This window comes from Volvox carteri (genome assembly GCF_000143455.1).
Source record: "Volvox carteri f. nagariensis unplaced genomic scaffold VOLCAscaffold_121, whole genome shotgun sequence".
Lineage (NCBI taxonomy): Eukaryota > Viridiplantae > Chlorophyta > Chlorophyceae > Chlamydomonadales > Volvocaceae > Volvox > Volvox carteri.
The window spans coordinates 17,222-37,369 of record NW_003307664.1 but is presented as its reverse complement, the minus strand read 5'-3'; the positions used below and the strand labels follow the sequence as shown (position 1 = coordinate 37,369).

General features: G+C 55.6%; 1 protein-coding gene across 1 annotated transcript; it reads left to right on the top strand.

Moving 5' to 3' along the window:
* Positions 1-11,286: 11,286 nt before the first annotated feature.
* Positions 11,287-11,848, top strand: VOLCADRAFT_108468 (uncharacterized protein; the record flags this gene model as incomplete). Its single annotated transcript, XM_002959057.1, has 2 exons — positions 11,287-11,326; positions 11,565-11,848. The coding sequence occupies 2 exons, from the start codon at positions 11,287-11,289 to the stop codon at positions 11,846-11,848; spliced, it is 324 nt and encodes a 107-aa protein (XP_002959103.1).
* Between the last annotated feature and the right edge of the window lie 8,300 nt (positions 11,849-20,148).

Below are 20,148 nucleotides of genomic sequence, written 5' to 3'. Positions count from 1 at the left end.
CAAGCAGAGTACCAAAGCAACAGCGCGTGTACAGGACACGTCGCGTCTGTCCTTTGCTATGATGTAGGAACGAAGAAGAAGGCGTAGGTTCAATTTTCCTATCGCGCGTGGAAGGCCATGCCAGAACAGGCAACATGAAGGGTGAACTCGCACGCTACCAACTTGCACCCGAGCACGCGACATAGAAAGGAGCGCAGCGGGCCCCCCCCTTTCCCCCAACACTCACGCAATAGACCATCCCAAGCGCTGCTGTCCGTATGGGCAGCAGCCGCCGTTTTCACACGAGTTAAGGTCGGACATGTATGCACCGTGAATGAAACCTTAAGTGCGATCGTGCCCAAATACAACAGCACTGCTCAACGTCCAGAAGGCTAGCGCTGAAATCGTCGGACCCTATCCGTCAAGCGTCAAGTGTCCAGTTGCTGTGTGGGCTATGCGAGCGCCCTTGCTGCCCATTGCTTGCTTGCGCCAGCTGCCGTCCCCCCTGCCCGCTTTCCAGCTGCCCGGCCATGTGGCCACAGGGTCCGTATCTGTCACTCCCCGCCCCTGCATGCCTCCACTTCCGCCCCGCCATCCCGCCAACCTCACATCCACCCTCCCGCCCTCCATGACCAGGCCTGCATGGTGCAGTAGGCGAGGCGGTGCCATTGTACAGGTATCTGATCCTCTGCTTCTGCATTATGGCAGGCTGTTGTAGTACAGGGATGTACATGATGCATGTTATGCAGTGGTTGCAGGCTGTGGGGGAAGCGTATGCTCGGGGGATCTGCCTGGTGTGCTCCTAGATAGGCCACAAGCCTTGTACAGGCTGTGCAACCTACCTGGGATGTGCTGGATTGACCAGGAGTTCATGGTGCAGACGGCGAGCCAGCGTCTTATACAGGCGTCTGCCCTCTGCCGCTGCATTCCGGCAGGCTATTGTGTAAACGGTTGCGTGGTGGTGCGGCAACATGCAGGATGGAAACAGAATCGTGCTCACGGACTAAGAGTTGCTGTCGTGTGCTGCAGGTATGCACCAATGCGCCAGCGGGATGCAGAGTGCCTCCAACCAGGCGTATGCTTTTCGGCAGCCACGCAGCTGGCCGAAGCCATCTACACCATGGCTACGAAGTACTTTCTGTGCATGGCAGCGCTCAGGCAAGTTGATGCGCAATGTAAGTAGGGCATCCTAGGCATGTTTGGTGGGCTGAGATGGCATGGCGGCATGGTTTGAAGCTGCTGCATGCACCTTTTATGCTCATGGTTGCAGGGAGAAGCTGGTGACACCAAAGGCTGCATGCTATCTGCTGGGCGGCACACCTTTCAACCTGGTGGCACGTACAAGCAATGAAGGGGTGCAGCTGCACTTGGATGGAGGAGACGGGCCGTTGTCAGTGATTCTGTGGTTGCCGGCTGGGTGCGGGGCCCTGCAAGGCGGGCCCTTTTGTGTGCCTAGTCTAGGCCTGCAGCTGCTGCCCCTCAACATGACCCTGGTGGTGCTGGCAGCTGGCGCTTTGGAGCACGGCACCATCGCGCCAGTGGTTCCGCTCGGCAGTGAGGCAGTTCAGATGGGCTTGTCTGCATTTGTGCGGCCCTGGGACGTGCAGCAGCTGTTGGTGCGCGCAATAAAGGCTGGCGGGTCCCAGGAGCTGCAAGCCATGCAGGTGCAGGTGCAGGAGCGGCTAATGCAGGCAAAGACTGTTTGCAGCCGTGCTGCGGTGCACGAGGCTGCCAAGGAGGAGCGTGCAGCTGTGGATGCACTGCCGGGTGGCACTGCTGTGGACGGGTTGTTTGTGGGGTGGCAGGCACCTAGTGCGGCGGTCGGGCTGCAACGTGACAACTTCCTTACGTGGCGCATGTACTGATGTAGGCAGGGACAGTCTGCACGTTGGTTACATAATGATGCCTGTCTGAATGTGCACATAGTGATGCATCTGTCTACATGCCGAGGTGCTCTGCAAATGGCAAGGCATCAGTGGTGCCCATGTAGGGTACCCGCTGGCGGCTCGGTTCCACCGGAGGGTGCAAGGTTGGGCTGTCTGGCTGACCCACAGGGTGCACCTGCATGAGGTCTGTTTCCTGCGGATTTCGAGTGGTGTTCACAGCTGGCTGCGATGGCCCGGCGGCTGGTGCTGTTGTGTTAGATATGGGATGTGTTGTCCATGGCAAAACGACGGGGTTGAACAAGCTTGGTGACAGGGAGCCGATGACCTTGATCAGGCGGCTCTCCGTGACACGCGACAGCATGACGTACAGCAGTCCCGGCGTGAAAGCATTCCGGGCATGGATGATGGTGTGTGTGGCGAGGGTCGCACCCTGCATACAGCATGAGCAATGCAGGTGGGATTGTGGGGGTGCGAATGGCGCGGTTAGCAGTGGGTGTTTGGACGAGTTGTCACGACATTTTAGCGTCACGTTCATTTTACCGTCTTTTATAATCGTCTTAGGTTATAATCGGTGTGAATACGCGAATTTCGTGTATTATCGTGTAAGGTGTTTGGTTCTTATCTTACACTTCGCTGATGGACTTATGGACGAGACGAGAATGTACGCTCGTTCGCGTATGTTTATGTACTTTACTTGTTAATTGTTTATTTCTTGTGTGAATGTTCTGTCACACGGGTTATAAGGTGTTTCACTTTTGTCATTTGTGGACTATACGTCGTGGTCGTACTCGAGGCTTATCTTTTGAGGGCCTCCTGTGATCGACATCGTGACTTCGGTATTTATAGCCGGCAGCGAGCTTGGAAAAGTCGCTTTACGGCTCATGATCGGAACATTGTAAAGTTCTCTGAGCTAGACAACAAGCCCTGTGCGGACCTCCCTTTTCGTAAGCCGCATAAGTAACTTCCTTCCACCAGCCGAACTCCTGTGTGGGCCACTCAACGCCCATATCCTTCACGCCGGGCAGACTCAGTGGGTAAGGTAAATCTTTGCCGCTGTTGATTAATTGCCTGGAGGGAACTCTGGCCCCTTGCGCAGGTTGCCATTTGTTTAGTGTCACTACTTGCCCTTTTTGTCGTCAAGTCAGCACTTCAAGCTACCTGCAGGACTTCGCCAAGCCACCCTGCATTCCATAGCCGTAACCCTAAGTCTGCCGTACGCACGTGTTTTGTTCGGTGCTACAGTCATGTGACGCGACAGAGTGTGGACATGTGGCTGTCCATGCATGTAAGGCCAGGAAACTTGCAGCAACTGCAGCACACACCTGTGCACGGTGTGTTGTTATTGCCCATGCAAGACATAGGGGGAAGGTGGACTTGAAGTATCGGATACCGTTGAGGATCTTATAGCGCGTGACACTGTGCCCCAGCGTGATGGTCTTCCCGGTGGTAGCTAGCAGGACCTTGACTTTGTCAACATGGCCATCTGCATCGAACTCAAGGTCAGCCACAGTGCCAGTAGCGCCATTGGCGGCTCCGCGGGCCAGGGAGACATTGTCGGTTAGGCTGACGCGCGCGCCGACAGCCACGCATGGCAGCATCCGAAATGTGGGCTCTTGGAGCCATTGGTCCAGGGCCAGCATGGCGTCTGGGGCAGTGATGTTGTGGGACAAGGGACAGGGGCATACTTCACCGAGAGTGGTGCCTTCCAGGCGCCACAGAATGGCGAGGTTGTGCTGCAGCACGTCCTCCCGATGGGTACACAGCACCGTGGTGTCTGCGTCACATGTGGCCGCCACCTGTGACTCGGTGATGAAGTGCATGTTGTCCGGTGAGCAAACCCCAAACACAGCATCCAGCTCCGCCTGGGTGGGCGCGTGCTGGCGGATGATGTCAAGCAGGCTGCTGTATGCCGGGTCCTTTGCATGCCGTACTGAGACACTCAGGTTTAGACGTGTGGCGGTGTGCCAATAGGGCGAGGCTGAGATGTGGCATCGTCGGCACACCACTGTGGCAGCGGGTTCATCCTCATGCGTGCGCTGATGCTTGCAGACAGGCGCCAGCTGTGGAGGTGCAAGTGAGGGGGATGGGGAGAAGGGTGGAAGAGAGAGTGGGTGAGGGGGGGCCAGTTGCTGGCCATTGACAAGGGGAAGCATGCGACAAGCAGTGTAAGCACTGTAAGTGTGGAGCCTGTGCACCTTCATGCCAGCAATTCGCAAACGGAAGGACGGTGAAAATTGTGCACCTGTGCATCATCGCCAACTAGGATGATGAGCTTCTTGCGCAGCATGGCCTCGATGGACGGCTCTTTGCTGGCATGCCACAATGTGATGAGGATGTGCATCAAGTTCTCTGCAGTCATCATGGAGAACTCATCCAGGATGAGGATGTCTGCTGCCTGCAGCACTTGTACCCGCACATCTGCCGCATGTAGGCTGTGGGCCGGTGCTGCTGGCTGACAGGCAGGTTGAAGGCGGTATGGTTGGTGGTCGCAAACTCGCTCAAGTGGACAGCAGCTGCCCCTGTGCTGGCAGACAGGTGCACCGCCTTCCCTGCAGCCCGCAGCAGTCGTGTGAGCTTCTTGGTCACAAATGTTTTGCCACAGCCCGGACTGCCGCTCAGCACCACAATGCCAGCCTGCTGCACCATGATAGCAGTGACAGCTGTTTCCTGCTGTGGTGTGAATGGCAACTCATCCAAGTCACTGAACTCTGCAGCCAAGGCAGCCAACCGTGCTTGCAGTGCCCGCTGGTCACGGTTCTCCTGGACCATGGGTTGCCTCTCGGGGGTGGCACGAGGGGCAGGCATGGGCAGGTCGCCACCAGCGAGGGTATCAAGGAGCTCATCACCAAGGAGGTCCAGTCCTTCATCTGGGCTGTACTTTGCTAGCAAGGTGGCCAGCAAGGCATGCCGCCTGTCGCTTTCGTACAAGTGGTACTCACCATAGCTGCAGGCGTGGCAGTGGGACAAGGACATGGGAGAGGCATGTGCATCACATGAGGATGAGGAATGGGCTAAAGGATGGCTGTGTGGCAGTCTGTGGCAGCACTCACGCCTGCACATAGCGCTCCAAGTCTGCCATATCCTTGACCAGCTCGCGTAGTTGGCATTCCTCGAAGTATGTCTGCGACGCGTTCTGTGGCGACAGCAGGCATCTTTCATGGCGGAACGGCACTTGCTTGAGCAGCAGGTTGTAGAAGAAGCCCTCTGGGTTATAAGCGGGGTTGACATCAGTGAAGCACACCAAGCGTGGCTCCACCATCCGAAACACATGCTGGCCATTGGTAGTGTGGCCGCAGAAGATGCCACCTCGTGGGCACCCGTCGCCATCATACACTCGGTACTTTGTGAAGTAATCGTAGAAGGCAACATCTTCCAAGCATGCAGGACGGAGCGTGTAAATGTCCACAGGTGGCATGCTGAGGTGCAGATGGCCATGTGTCCTGCCGATGGGGCCAGTCTGCAGCACGCGCCATGTTCGGCTCGTGGGTGGTGACGAGTCAATGTACTGCACGCCAACTGACATGGTCACCTGTCGGCACGTGCGGTATGGCAGCACAGATGATGAGGACACCGGTGAGATGATGCTGCAGAACAGAAAGGCACATTGTGCATGGCTGGTACTTACTGTGTGAATGTTGGCCGCAGTCAGGTATGCCAGCATGGGGCTGATGACTGTGGCCGCCAGGTATGCTGATGCGAGGCGCACGAAGTAGTCACGCCCTGCTGCACCCGTGCTGCTGTCCGCCGGCACGCCCAGTGCCATGCGTGACACAGCAGTGAGGTCCACATTCCCCATTGGCTCCGTCTGCAAGTAGCATGCAGACAGGGCACCATTGCATGCATGTCAGTGCCATGGCAACAATCAGGTGTCCTTGCGTCAAGGCACAGGAAGCCACCACTGCAGCCTGGCGATGGGGTGCAGTGGTGCATCCCGGAATCAGCACACCATGTGCACGCACCTTCATGGCGTACTTGAGCACGTAGAATGACCAGGTCGCTGAGTTGATCCGCTGTATATTCATGTGGGCACCCCACAGCAGTGCCAGCGTGGGGTGGTACGGGACCACATTCCGATGCACCCACGATGGCCGGTAGTATTGGTAGCGCAAGGTCGCGGGGTCGATGGCAGGAGTGCACTCTCGGTATGGTGCCCATGGGAACTTGTACTTGCATACACCAGATGCACAGCAGCCGGCATGGCCGCTAGACGAGCAAGTGTGCATCTGCTTGCGCAAAACATGATTAAACAGGTCATGCTGGCATGGCTCATTGGGCTGCTGCCAGTACTCTGCTGTGTAGGGGCACAATGGATGGCTATCATCCCCACGGTACACAGCAGGTACACAGGCGACAATCTCCGATGCTACCCAGTCCACATCCTCTGGGTGCACCCACAGCACAATGTGTGCATGCAGGCTGTGCCGGTTCTGAACCTCATACCGCACCACCCAGTTGGTGACGCGGCCAAGGGCCCCGCCATCCTGGACTGCCCCCCGGCCTGCCTTCAGAACGTCAGTCATGAAGGACTGCACGCGCTTGTGGGTGATGAATGCGTTCTCAGCTGGGGCGTCTTGCCATGTGAAGCCAGCACAGAAGCTGCAAGCAAAAGACAACAGCACAGCACAGCCAGAGCAGTGCATTGATGGGTGATGGGTGACTGCTTTCCATGCTGGGCAGGGACAGGAGGCAGACGGCACCATTCAAGGAAGCTTGCCAAGTGATGCAGATTAAAATGTGTGCAACTTACTCCTGCAGCTTTTGCTCCAGCGATTGGACTTCGGGCCAGCGTGTGGCAGACACTTCATCGGTTATAAGCTTGAGGAAGAATGACGGCATGCCAAAGCAGTCCACCATGCACAGCAAGTCTTGGAGGTTGCTGCGGTGCCATGCAGGCGTGTTGGGCAACGTTGCCGGCAGCTTGTGCTTGAGAATGTGACAGATGGCATCCTCATCGCTTGCGTTGGGGTTCCGGGACTTGTAGTCGAGGAGCGCCCTCTCAAGCACAGCCTGTACATGCAGGTGGGCATGATGGTCATGTCTTGAGGTTGTACATGCATGATGTTGCTCGGAACCTGCAAATTGTAGCAGCTGGGCAGAATCCGTGTCCAACAACCCAGCATGCATCATGTGCAGTACACCAGCATCTATGCTATGCACTCACCTCTGTATTCTGCTCTTGCAGCCGGGCACTCTGGTGAAGCACATACATGAGCAGCAAGTATGGCTTGCACAATGTCCACACACTGAAGAGGCACTTGGCACAGTATGCTAAGTACTTGACCAAGGTCGTGCCGCCCATAAATGCGCCAACACCAAAGGGAAACAGATAGGGGAACATGGCCATCTCCGCAGACAAGCCAAACTGATAGTCCAGTGGGGTCCCGTCCGCGGACACAGCCAGGTTGAGTTCGGGTAGAGTGGGCGCTCATGGAACCAATGTTCCCGCAGTGTACATCACGGGTGCATGCTTTGTGGCTGCACGCTGGATGGCAGGCACCACCACCGATATGAGTGAGCGAGCTGCCTCTGCTGCTTCCAGGGTGGCCAGCGCAAGAGGTTTGCAGGCTTGCTCACTGGCGACAAATGATTGCACATCAGCTGGACAAAGGTATGGCAATGGGTGATTGGGCGGGACTTGTTCAGCAACGGTGAGGAACTCCCTGACGAGCGGGTTGTGCTGCACACTCCATCCCAGCACCTCCTGCAGTGCCGGGGGCAGCATGTTGACGCGGCGCGTGGAGTCGCGTGCCCAATCCAAGACCAGTGCCTCCATGCAATGCTGCTGCCGAAGCTTGCCAGCAACAAATCCAAAGGCTGCTGAAAAAAAGCCAAGTCCAACATCCACCAGGCCTATCCGAAGTTGGTCGATGGCGTCCAAGGACATGATGGCCTTGGTATAGTCAGGTGGATGGAAGACCAGATACTCTGCTCGCTCATTGCCACTGTTCGCTGGATGCAATGGAGCACAGTGCGGACACAGGTGCCACAGGCCTTCAGGTGTGGTTGTGCTGCCAGCATGCAAGCTGTTGTGGAATGAGTATGGCGCAATGCCAGCACCGACAGGTTCCACAGTGGCCCAGCGCTTGAGGTCATCATGCAGGTCGGTGCTGGTGACACCGCACATGGCGCACACCACAAGTGCACCGGCTAGCAGCATGCTTGTGACAGCACTCCAAGCCGTCAGCCGGTCAGAGATGCCAAGTCTGTGGCCGGGGCCACTGCGCCAGGATGCTCCGAAGTACCCAGGAATGTGTTGCTCGGCATCTGTTACAGCAGGACTGGGCAATGATACGTCATATGGTCGACGGTGCTGCGGGTTGTGCTGCTGTGGCTGGTGATGCTGCTGACGCCTCTGCTGCTGGTCCTGCTCCTGGCGCTCCTGAGGGGGCTGCTGCTGCAGCGGTAAGTGCTGTGATGACTGCCGTGTCACCGCAAGCAGCCGCCGCATGACAACCGCAGGTTCGTGCTGATCAGCCTATTCCGCCAAGACCTGCTGCACAATGAACTCAAAGCGGCTGTCCATCGCATGCAGGACAGCACACACTTGACCAGCCTGCTCGGCTGACGGTGTTTCTGACATGCAGAGTCCAACCGCTCGACAAGCTGCGACGAGATGCTGGCGGCGTTGCCCTGTCCACACACCCGGCAGCATATCCAGCAGGCAGTAAGACATGGGGGTGCCAGCGAGGCCTGTCTGCCGGATGAGGCACACTTCTGTTGGCGCTGTGCTGGAGCCCCAATAGCAGATCTGCAGCCCATCCGGGTCAAACACTGTGATCGCTATGTTGAGAGTATGGGCAAGAACTGCCAGCTCCACATCGCCTGGCAGCAGCCGTTGCTGCTGTAGGGCTTCGCCATATTGCGCCGCCATGCAAGAGCTGGGGAGGCTGCTTGCATGGGCATGTAGCACTTGAAAGCGCATCGAATCCCAAGACTCGGCAATGGCGCCCACCACGGTCGCCAGCAGAATTTCAGGCGCAGGCACATCAGTGGCACACGCGGCAATGAGAGCGTGACGCACGCAGTCCAAACACGTTGCGTGGGCATCGAGCGGCACGACAGCACAGTTGCTAATGTCGCTGTGAGCATATAGGGGCACTCAGAGTTGGCCTGCATAGGAAGCATCAGCAGTGTGCCCCGTTATCAAGATGATGCGTGTAGCTGTGAGCAGTGCCTTCAGAACAGGCCTAACTATATTTCTGCGAAGTACATCATAGCCTGTCACACTCCCCTTCACCTCCCCCCCCCACATGCCCACATTGGCACACGCTTACCGGTGCTGCTGGATGGCTCTGCATTCCCAGGGGCTGCACGGACGCCAGCTGCACCATGCACACCTGTTGAATAGGGTAATGTGCAGCGGTCGACTCAGCAGGCGTTGTAGCTGTATATGAACAGGTTTGGCGGTTGATATACATTCATGAACCAATTGCATTCGCCAGGATACGAAATGGCATCATTGAGCTTGCTTACGAACTGAAATTTGCTGGCTAATGTGGGCTCGTGGCAGACGAAGGGACCTGCTCCTCACACGGCCCTGACTGGACCTATACCACCCCTTGGCTCTTGCTTACCACGTAATCGCTGACCGACACCCGTCGCCCAAAATTGTGCGGCATCTTCATCTGCAGGTGCGTATGCAGGCTTGGTTGAATGTTTGAATGTTGTGATGCAAGCGCCCGTTCATGTCGCGGTCGGCAAGCCGGCCACAGCGTACCAGATATGTTGGCGATGTCGAAGAGACGCTGCACCTCGGTACCTGAGCGCAATGCGTACGCTGCTTGACCGCGCCGACCAAAACTACATGTTCCCAGCTGAAGATATGCCCGGTGGTTATTCAGCAGGCTTCGAGCTTGCTGCTGGCTCAATTCCATTCGTAGTTGCTGCAAGACGGCTAACGCAGGCACGGCCGAATGCGCTGCGAAAAGCTGTTCCAAGCTCTCAGCGGCATCCATTTCACTTGCAAGGTTCTGAACGTCTCTCGCGATTCTTATTTTTACATAATTCTGTGCTTGTTTATTTATTTCGTAGGAGTGTAACTTGAGTATTCGGAACAATGAGAATTATGCGCTGCGCTACCGAAAGCAGGCGCCTTATGGCTTGCACACAACTGCTTCTTCGCCAGCGCTTCATCTTCCGCCAGCGCTTCATCTTCCGCGGCAGTTTCACGAGCCCAGAGTTGCAAGCTACGACGTTGCCTTTACTGCAATGCATCGACGCAATAGTCCAGCGTGCGGCTATGGCCAACATGCTCACCTGCGCAACGCGCTGGCGCACCTGGTCCTCATCCGCCAAGAAATTTTATATACATTTGTACAGGCGCATTTTGCGAATCGCACGCGCGCATCTGCGCGGCAAAATTCGCTCCTGACTTTTGGGACGAGATGTACGGATTCTCTATTCGCGAAGTACGACCGGACACATTTGTGCGAGGGGCTGCTTAAATATTCAATGGCGCCTTTGGATCATTAGGTGTTGGCAGTCCTAGCCTTGAGTTCGCCGGGCTGCAGGTTTAGGATTGAACAGCTCAGCGAGACCCTGATTGGTACAACCTGTGTCCTATTCGGACGTATGCGGCTGGTGAAAGCAACAAAGCCGCTGTCGCCTATTATGGCAACTCAAAGCCCGTGCCCGTTCACAGCCCTTAGCTAGCCACTATGCCAGGTTGTGAACAGCTCAAACAAACTCAAACCGTGGTGAGACAAGGGCAGCTCACCGCGGAGTGATCCCAAAAGGCATTCAATTCCTTACCTGCTGCCCCACTTTGGGTTCGATTACGACAAAAAAATTTGAATTTTGCGCCATGAAATATTGGATCCTGATACAGTATTGAATCCAATAGTGTTAAGACCAGCAAAGCGCCGGACCCCCGTTGGGTCCTATTACTGTGGCTACCATTCGCTGGTACATGAGTGTCGGTCATTTCCAACAATTAGAATTGTCAGAGTTTGCTGTGAACCATTTCAGATGGAGTTTTTTTAAACCAAAGCTGCGAACTCAAGTCCTTTGTCGGGCTCCATCAGGCGCCACAATATTTTTTTGACAGAGCTACACTGATGAGTTGCTTGACAATGATCGTAGTAGATATTATAAAATGCGACGCTGCCAAGCTTAACGCGCTTCGCCGTACTGCCGTACCCAAGCTCCAGCCTTGATTGCCGCCTTATTAGGGTTTCAGTAAGGAGTTCCGTTGAGTTTAGTGGACATGTAGTTTACATGAGATATCGTTAAACGTTACAAAGGTTACCTGCACGCAATTGAAAAAGCCTTCTTTCGGCAGGTAGGCCGTGTGTGGGCCACCTACCGCTAGGCAAACCATTGGGCCTGGACACCTAACGCCTCACAGCAGCGACCTCCTATGTAGCTACGACACCCGAAAAATACTCTAACACACCAGAGCGACCTCCTTAACTGGCATTACATGCCGTACCAACCAGTGTTCGACACCCCGTACGGGGCCCGTAAGTTTTTGGCCTTTTTTCGGTATCCCCGTCAGGGCCCGTAGGACTTTTCGGTGGCTCCCGTAAGGATTTTGGGGCGCGAAGCGCCCCCGTACGGGGCCGCCCCCGGACCGGCCGAAGGCCGGTTACGGGGGCCCCCGTAAGGATTTTAAGGATTTATAAGAGGCCGTACGGGGCCCGTAAAGTCCCCCGTAGGGGAGAGGACGGACCGATTGCCGACTGCCGTGCAAGATTGTAGTACCCTTTGACCATATAAAGGATAAGGGGTATTACGGAGAGGATGATAATGAGGAGGTTGCGACTGACCCAGAGATTGAATTACTGGTACAAGCAACATACCCCGCTAGTGACGATGAGGCTTTTAGTGACAGTGACTACGAGACCGACGTAGAACGAGATACCGATGAGTCGTGCGCGGACGAGGATTTTGGTGATGATGATGAGGACGAGGATGAGGAGGACGAGAAAGAGGAGCAGAAGGGATGGGCGGCCGCGGCGGCCAAGGCGCTTGGCTTTCACTGAGTGTGCCGCGTCCCCGAGTGTAATGGTTCACGAGAAAATAACGAAAATAACGATTTACAGGGCAAAAAAATGCAAAGCGTCACTTTCCACAGCGTTTCAGCCAAGGACAGTGCCCCCGTAAAGGTTTTGCGGGGTTACGGGGGCCCCCGTAAGGTTTTCGGCCGGTACAGGAGCCTGGTACGGGGGCCCCTCCGTAAGGAAAATTTGGGAGGTACAGGGGAGCCCGCAAGTTTCAGGAAGGTCAGTGTCGAACCCTGGTACCAACACACACAACCAACTCTTCTGAGTTCACAGAAAACCTCGGTTTTCTATCGTTACTCTCAGAAAACCTTCAGATTTATTATCCTCGTGCCAACCCCGCCTGTGACTCTTTGAATCATCATCAGGATGGCTCGGTATACCGGTCTGTTAGGTATTTGGGGGGGCTTGCTTTGCATATGCATGCTAGGACACAAGGTCGGGGAGAGCAATTTCTTGGACTGCCCCGGTCGCAGCACAGTTCCTGTGCTTCCCTAATTCGACACCCCGACAGCCCCGACAGGCCAATTCTGACTGTCCGAATGTCCCTGCCGGGCCAATTCGACACCCCGACAGGCTAATTCTGACTGTCGGAATGTCCCTGCCAGGCCAATTCGACACCCCGACAGGCTAATTCTGACTGTCGGAATGTCCCTGCCAGGCCAATTCGACACCCCGACAGGCTAATCCTGACTGTCGGAATGTCCCTGCCAGGCCAATTCGACACCCCGACAGGCTAATCCTGACTGTCGGAATGCCCCTGCCAGGCCAATTCGACACCCCGACAGGCTAATTCTGACTGTCGGAATGTCCCTGCCAGGCCAATTCGACACCCCGACAGGCCAATTCTGACTGTCGGAATGTCCCTGCCGGGCCAATTCGACACCCCAACAGGCTAATTCTGACTGTCGGAATGTCCCTGCTAGGCCAATTCGTGTCCCTGTCAGGCCAATTCAAGGGCCTGTCCCAGCAATTTAACTTGTCCCGGGTGTAGCCCCCGTGCCAATTTAAACCCTTGTACTGAGCAAAATCGACCAATTGCGGGGTCGGCCCGGAAACTCTCAGGCAGGCATCCAGGAAAGCGGGAGTTGAAAGAGCTGTATGAAACTCCGTAAGGGGAGCACTTACAAGTATCTCTCGTATGTACTGTGTTGGTTTCGATTCCGTGATGGGCCAGGAAGTGGCAGGAACCCCACACGCCTGGCTACCGTACACCGTACTCCGTACTCACTCATTCATACATTCATTGTGTGTGTATGTTCAACGGAAAGATACCACCACCCGAACCGACCCGAACCAGAGGCGTATGTGCATGGCAAGCCGCTCACAATGGAAAACCCCTTTCATTCGCCCATTCATTCGTTCATTCATTCATTCGTCAAATCATTCATATGGACGACGAGATGTAAACACGCGTCCTGCCCTGCACTGTGGTGTGGCCCGGCACAGTGTAACACCCCATTCATTCAGTATAAGGAGGTCTCCCTTTCAGGTGCTTTTGATTCGACGCCCGGACTTCGATCGGTGCTGCCCGAGCCCAATGGTCCCTGCATGCTTCATGACCCGCGCTGTGTGAATCCAACGCAAGGACGCAGTGGCGAGTGCCCATCGTGCTTGGGTCACCTGCCCATCGGTACGCAGCAGCTCACAGCGGCAGCAGCCGCTGGAGGTCGATTTGCAGGGGGTCGATTTGCTCGCTGGAGGTCGATTTGCTCGCTGCTGCGGGCATCAGAGGCGTCGCAGGCGGCTCCGCCTTCCGTGAAGCCATAAGGCGATTTTTTAGTTTAGTATAGTTTAAAATGAAGCCATATGGCGCAGTTTCTTTTGATGTTCGAATGCAGAGGCTGAACGGGATTGTCAATCCGTATTGAGCGCTCCTAGATACAGATGCTTACTCAAATCTTTTTTGGATGGGCTTGGATGGGCTTAGTTGGGCTCTTGATACTTTAAAACTCATAAACGTACGTGGCGCTGTGGTGGCTCTGTACGTTTCTGTAGTAGGGTGTAGTTTACCTTCGCCCGTTTGAGCTGTGCCTTCAGACGAAAAGCCAGTCCAAGCAGGGCAAGCTCGTCGGTTGCAGCGATTTAGCTGTTTTATCATTCTACCGCGAGCACCACGTTTTTAAAGATCACGTTAACAAATACCATACGGGCGCGCCGTTGAGGCGCTACGTACTTCAAATCCGTTAGAATGCGGCTTCAGGTTTGCGTAGTTGTAGTTGGAACGGGACGAGCATCCTTCAGTTGCAACTAGCAAAAGGATTCTGGTAGCTGTAGCCTTTATGTTTGTTGTGATTGTTACAGTGGGCTCCGGACTCGTGACTTCTTCTTACTGTCAGCCAGGCACCGGTAGCATAAGATAATGCCTACTAGTACAGCTAGGGTTCATCAGTGTAAGGATCAGGATTCGAGTGGATTGGACAGGATTGGACAGGATTGGACAGGATTGGACAGGATCGGACAGGATTGGACAGGATTGGACAGGATTGGACAGGATTGGACAGGATTGGACAGGTTTGGATAGGGTTGGACAGGGTTGGACAGGGTTGGACAGGGTTGGAGTGGGGAAATCCCCAAGTTTTGGAACAAGGAACCAACCACAAATGGTGGTGCTGCTGCTGTAACGTAAACGATACGCAATCGCAGCCTCCGACCTGAGTGTGTACTTCACAGTCTGCAGTCAGCTGCAGTCATCAGCTGAATTCAGTCTTTGGCTAAAAATCGAGCTTGATATGGATTCGGGAGCGCACATTTAGCTCCGGATATTTAAGTTATAATCAAAGCTTGGAGGTGGTTCGCTTGGAGAGGATAATAAACGTGCCGGAGCTTGTCAGAGCCATCCTTTGCGTCGCCAACTCCCTGCCAGCTAGACGCCGCCAGACGCAAGACCCAGCCAAACGCCACGCACTTCTTTTCTCCGTGCCAGGTGATTCAAAATAGGACGATGATGTGGTGTTGCATGAAATTTTAGTCATATTTTAGTGCTCAGGCCAAGGTTACGTTCTGTTGATGTGTGGGTGAAAGTCCTGCGTTGCCAGTGCTGCCTTTTTCTCAGGGATAGTCCCTGGGCAGCCTAAGGACGAAGGACTTTGTGCTAGGTGGCGCAGGTCTCGCTCTGGCGCAAAACGGGGCTTCAACTGGACAGCAACTGGTATTTTCAGGTTGCGTTGGCTCTGGGCAAAGAACTTCCACACATCTCGGTTAGGAAACCTTCTCGTTTACAGTTACAGCTTATTTCATTATATCTGTTTCGTAATAAGTCACACTTTGTTAGTTTTAGAAGTAATCACAGCGCATTTGCTAACTTTAGCCAGAGCTTTGCTGGCGATATCCAATACGGCAAGAGTGGGATGTATATTAGTAGTCCTGCTCATTGGTGCTCGGATCTCGTAATATTATACTATCCAGTTATCTGCTTCCGTGACCTTTCCGGAATCGAAGGGCTCATGTTCTCCGTGGTAGGCGTAGGAAAAGCAGCTGGAACTTCCTCCAGTCACCAGCTGAAGCCATCTCCTTACAACAAGTGTAGCTTCATGTGCGGACATCACGTCTGATGCTTACTTCCAGCTTCTCATGTTATGTACCACCCTACGTCGGTTTCAACCAATTGTACAGCATTACATACATACACTACCATGCCCAGAGGTACGAGCCTAATCCTACGAATATATAAGTTTCATGGAGCTCCAAATATCTTACAGTCGGGTTTAAAGGGAGCTGCCTTATGCTTGCAGTCGTGGCGCAGTACAAGGAAATTGCAGCCATGAAATGACTGCTTCGCGCTGTTATTGGACAATGATGATTTAAGCTAAAACTATTTCCATATGTCTGCATGCATGAAAATGCGTCAACAATACAAACGCATAATGCCAGCAGAATAATACGTTATCATAAGCTTAAGTCCCTTTGGTTCTGCTCTGAGGATGGCTGTGTTAAACCCTCTTTAGGTGGTATCATCAAGGTGTACAGCGCTTGCCACCTCGGCGGGGTTGTTTTGGCAAGGCGTCCGTTTTGGACTCTGGCCAAGCTCAGCTTCGCTGTATTCGTCAGGCATCTGTTGTGCAGTACTCTTTATGCGCATCTTTTGAATCTGCCCTGAGACCTCCTTTAGCCTGAGATAGCCTTTCGTGTGGTGCTATGGTTACGCTTTGCTGGAGGGCAGCGCCAGAATCTGTTAGTGAGGTAGGTGTCAATACTAATGGTACTGATTATTTCCATCCTTAATGTTCATCCACAGTGCGTAGTGAAGTGAATTTCCTTTTTAAGGTTGTGACTTCACCGAAAGCTTTGGAAACGACTTTCTGCAGGTTGAAAAAGTAGAGGAATTTCGCTATAATGTTGCGTCTATTGCGACGCACTGGCCAGCGTTTTGGGATGCGTACGCGGAAAAACTGGTGACTTCTTGTGGCTCTGGTGCAGCCCTAGTCGGGTGAGAAGGGGCCCACCGTGGTAAACACTGCTGTTAGAGAAACGCTTCTGAGGCTACGGACCCGGATGGTGCACCCAATCGGCGTTCTAGCTATGGCGGCATTGCCGCACTTGAGCCGTGTGCCGTCGAGTTGCTGACGGTACTTTTTGAGGATATTGGTCACAGCAAGGTCTTCTCAGCACTCTTCCCTCGGTAACTCTTTGTGGTACCAACAGAGCAACCTGTCCTTGTTACCCCTGAACGCAGGATACTTGGTGCATCATCCAACAAAGCAACGCTCACTGTCCTCGGCAGTTGGGGCCCGGATGCTGCTGCTCTTCGCCCTGGAAGCGTGTTGCCCTGGCCGTGGAGATTTCTGCCAGGGAACAGTTCCCTACAACAAAAATCTAAAAGTCACCGAAACGCTCCAGAAAAGCTGTCCCTTGGGAAAGGGCCTTCGGATCTGCCCAAAACTCTCACCTGGGAGGTACGTGTATTCCTTGAAGCAATATATACCTTCTTAACGAATACCGGTATCCAGATCTGGATATCCGTACACGGATCCATCACCCACAAACATTGTAAAAAGGGTACTTGCACCGTTGCATATCAATGCTTCTCCATCCAACAGACCTTCCAACAGACCTTCCCTTTTATTCATATCATTGTTCCATGTTACGACGGTACCTGCATAAAGACTTTGTTCCAGCCGTTTATCGCGAGCTCCGGGAATGCCGTACAACTATGCGTAATCCGCACAAACCACGTGACCCACATCTCCATCGGTTTCAATCTTCTACCCCATCTGCATCTGGCACCGCTTTGCATGTTCACCCACAGCTGCATTCCCTACTGCTGCTCTTAGTACCCATAACCACGCCTCCAAACCGCCGCGCCCCTGTCCGCTAACTTCAGAGTGGCAGCCAGCTTCACCTTCCTTACGAGTGGCACCAGCTTCTTGGCCAGAATCTTTTCCCCGGCAGCCCGACGTTGCATGCCCAGTTGGAGCCTCTGGTGCTGTGCGGGCGACCGGTGGGGGCGCTGCTGCTGGTCGGCTACGGGGACCTGCGGCTGCGCTCCTCGCCCTCCGCAGCGCCCCTCGCAGCCCGGGGCAAGGAAGCAGGAGAGAAGACGCAGGGCGCCACGTCAGCAGCAGCCGCCCTGCTGCGCCGGCTGGTGCGGAAGAAGTCGTCCCCGCAGGGTGCTAAGGGCTCGGCTGCGGTTGTGATGGGCCCTGCACCGCCGTGTGGCAGGGCCGGGGCCGCCACCAGCACGCGGCCTGTTTCCCCCGCGGTGTTGCGGGGGCTGGCCAGCTCGCTAGCCCAGCTGGCGTTTGGCCCGCACCTGCAGTCCGTGTCCCGGGTGAGACCGGGGCAGCCGCTGCTTATTCCACCGCCGGGGCTTCACGTTGGGTTACGTTACGAGGGGGTTGTGCTGTCCCGTGTTTTGGGGGATCGGGGATTTGGCGCTCACTGCCCGTTGCCACTGACGTTGCCTAATGGGGCACGCGACGCCATGGGGCTCAGTCCCCGCACTCCACATCCCCCCACTTCACTTCTCTCCATTCAACCCCATTCCCCAAAACCTTCTAAAAACTCTCTCCGGCCCCGGTGCGGTGATGCCCTTGAACCCTCGGCACTCACAGATTTGCTCCGCGACCCAAGCCCTCATCGCCGCCTCGTCCGTGTACGACTTTTCTTCCGTACTTTCCAGCACCATTTCAGAGATCTTGGCGGCGGAGCTTCACGTCAATCTCACTGTACGAGTGGCCGTCGTACTGGCTGTAAACGGCCAGCACGGCTACCTGCTGCCGCTGGAGTCTGCTCCCACCTTGGTCTCAATGCCTATGTCGTTCCTACCAGAGGGCTCGGGGACCGGCCACAGGGAGGCGCCATTTAAACGGGCCGTGTCCAGTATCGTGACAGGCGCTGGCTTGTCCACCTCTGCGCGCACTTTTAGAGCCAGCGGGCGCGCGGGCAGCTTTTCCGGTCATGTGCCGCTTTCCGCCTCCAACATAATGTTGTCAGCGCCTGGCGGAGCGTTGACGATGAGCAAGGCGGATGCAGGCAAGGTGAGCTTTGATGGCGGACGGTTTTCCGTGTCTGTGTTGTGGGCGGGCATTGTGAGTCATGCCTTCCCCACCCCGATGATGTGGCTTGGGTGCAGGGGAGGGTGGAGGGGAGGGTGGAGGCGAGAGGGTGGAGGGGAGGGTGGAGGCGAGAGTGGAGGGGAGTCGTTGGATCCTTTCCTTACAGAGATAAACCGCCCCCTAAACAACGACCTTAACGACCTTAACAACCTCCTTGATTCGCTCGTCCTCTCCTCGCGCAGGTCACCGCCTTCTCACTCCCATCCTCCCTGCTGCTACAGCTGCTAAGACCCAGCAACGGAAACCGCCTAGGCAACGGTTCCGTACATGCAGGCGCAACCGCCAATGGTAACGGCCACGTTAGTTACCATCCAGAGGAGCCCACCGTACGAGGCATTGTCACCACCGGCAAGGCTTACGCTGACGCCGACGCTGCCGTCAGCTGTAAGGCAGCGGTGGCCTCGACCGCCACGGCCACTTCCGTTTCCGGCATGGTTATTTCCAATCTCCACGAGTGGATGCAGGACGTGGAGCGCCCCTCCTCGGACGTGGCCGTGTTGATGATGGCGGCGGCGCGGAGCCGGGGGAATCAGATGGGACCTGGGCGGCCGTNGCAAGGGGGGGCAGGGGGAGGGGTGCCGGGGGGGGGGCCCGCGTGTCTGGTGGCGGTGGCGGGATGTGTACCGCCGCGGCCGACGGCCGCCGTCACCGCCAATGGAAGCCTGCATACCGGTTTGCAATCTATTAAGTTAAACGACGAAGCATGGGTGCGAAGTCTGGACTCCTCGCAACGTCGCGGCGTCGCCAACGGCGGAGTCAGTGCGGAGATGTCGGCGCACCGCGGCGCGCACGGCAGCGGGTACGGCGGCGGCAGTGTTCGGTACGACAACGGCGGCGGCGGTGTAGGTTGCGGCCCGTGCGTTGCCTTATACATCACGGCCCAGGAGCGGCTTCCCACTTCGCTGTTGAGGGTGATCAAAGCACAGGCGACGGGGCTGTTGGAGGTGAGATTGAGACTGTGTTGGGAGGCGAGAAGGGAAGGGAAGGCGGCGTGTGTTTTCCGGGCCCGGGGAAAAAGATGTCTTCAAGGTGAAAGTCAATGGAGGACAAGGAGCAGGGTGAAAGCGCCTTAGGAGGACGAGGCGAACGAAAGCCTCCAATTAAGCAACTTGTCTTCTCTCCGTTTAGGACTTGGCCTCGTTAGCTATCTCACGTATGCTCCTTTTCGTTTTGGCATCGCCAGACGCCCTTTTTTTCCTCCCCAACCCAACCCGCGCCAAATCCGACACACCGAGTGTTCACTACAACAACAGTGAACACGTATGCCTGCCTAGCTAGGTTTCGCTACCTAAGGACGCAAGTTTGATATCTTTTTCTGTAATTTTGGATTCAAAGATCCGTGTGCTTCTCCTCTTCCGTTTTTCCCCGTATGTGTGTAGTTGCTGATGCCAACATGCTTGAGCTATCTGGCCATGGGTGTGTTGCGACCGGAGGTTGACCTGCTCGCTGCTGCCGCCGGCAGCAGTGTCGCTGGCGGCGGAGGCGGCGGAGGTTCCGGCTTCACTGCCCCTAACGCCCGACGGCTGCTTGCGGCGATGGGATCTGGATCCGGAATGACGGCATCGGTGGCGGCGGCGTCGGCGGTGACGGGCACGCCCAGCGCCAGCGCTTGTGCGACGCCGCTGCCGTCGACACACATATCCGGTAGCCAGCTTCAGTTNCGCAACTTCAGTTTCAGATGCAACTTGTCATGGCGGGGCGGGCCAGCGTCGGAAGCTCTGGTCC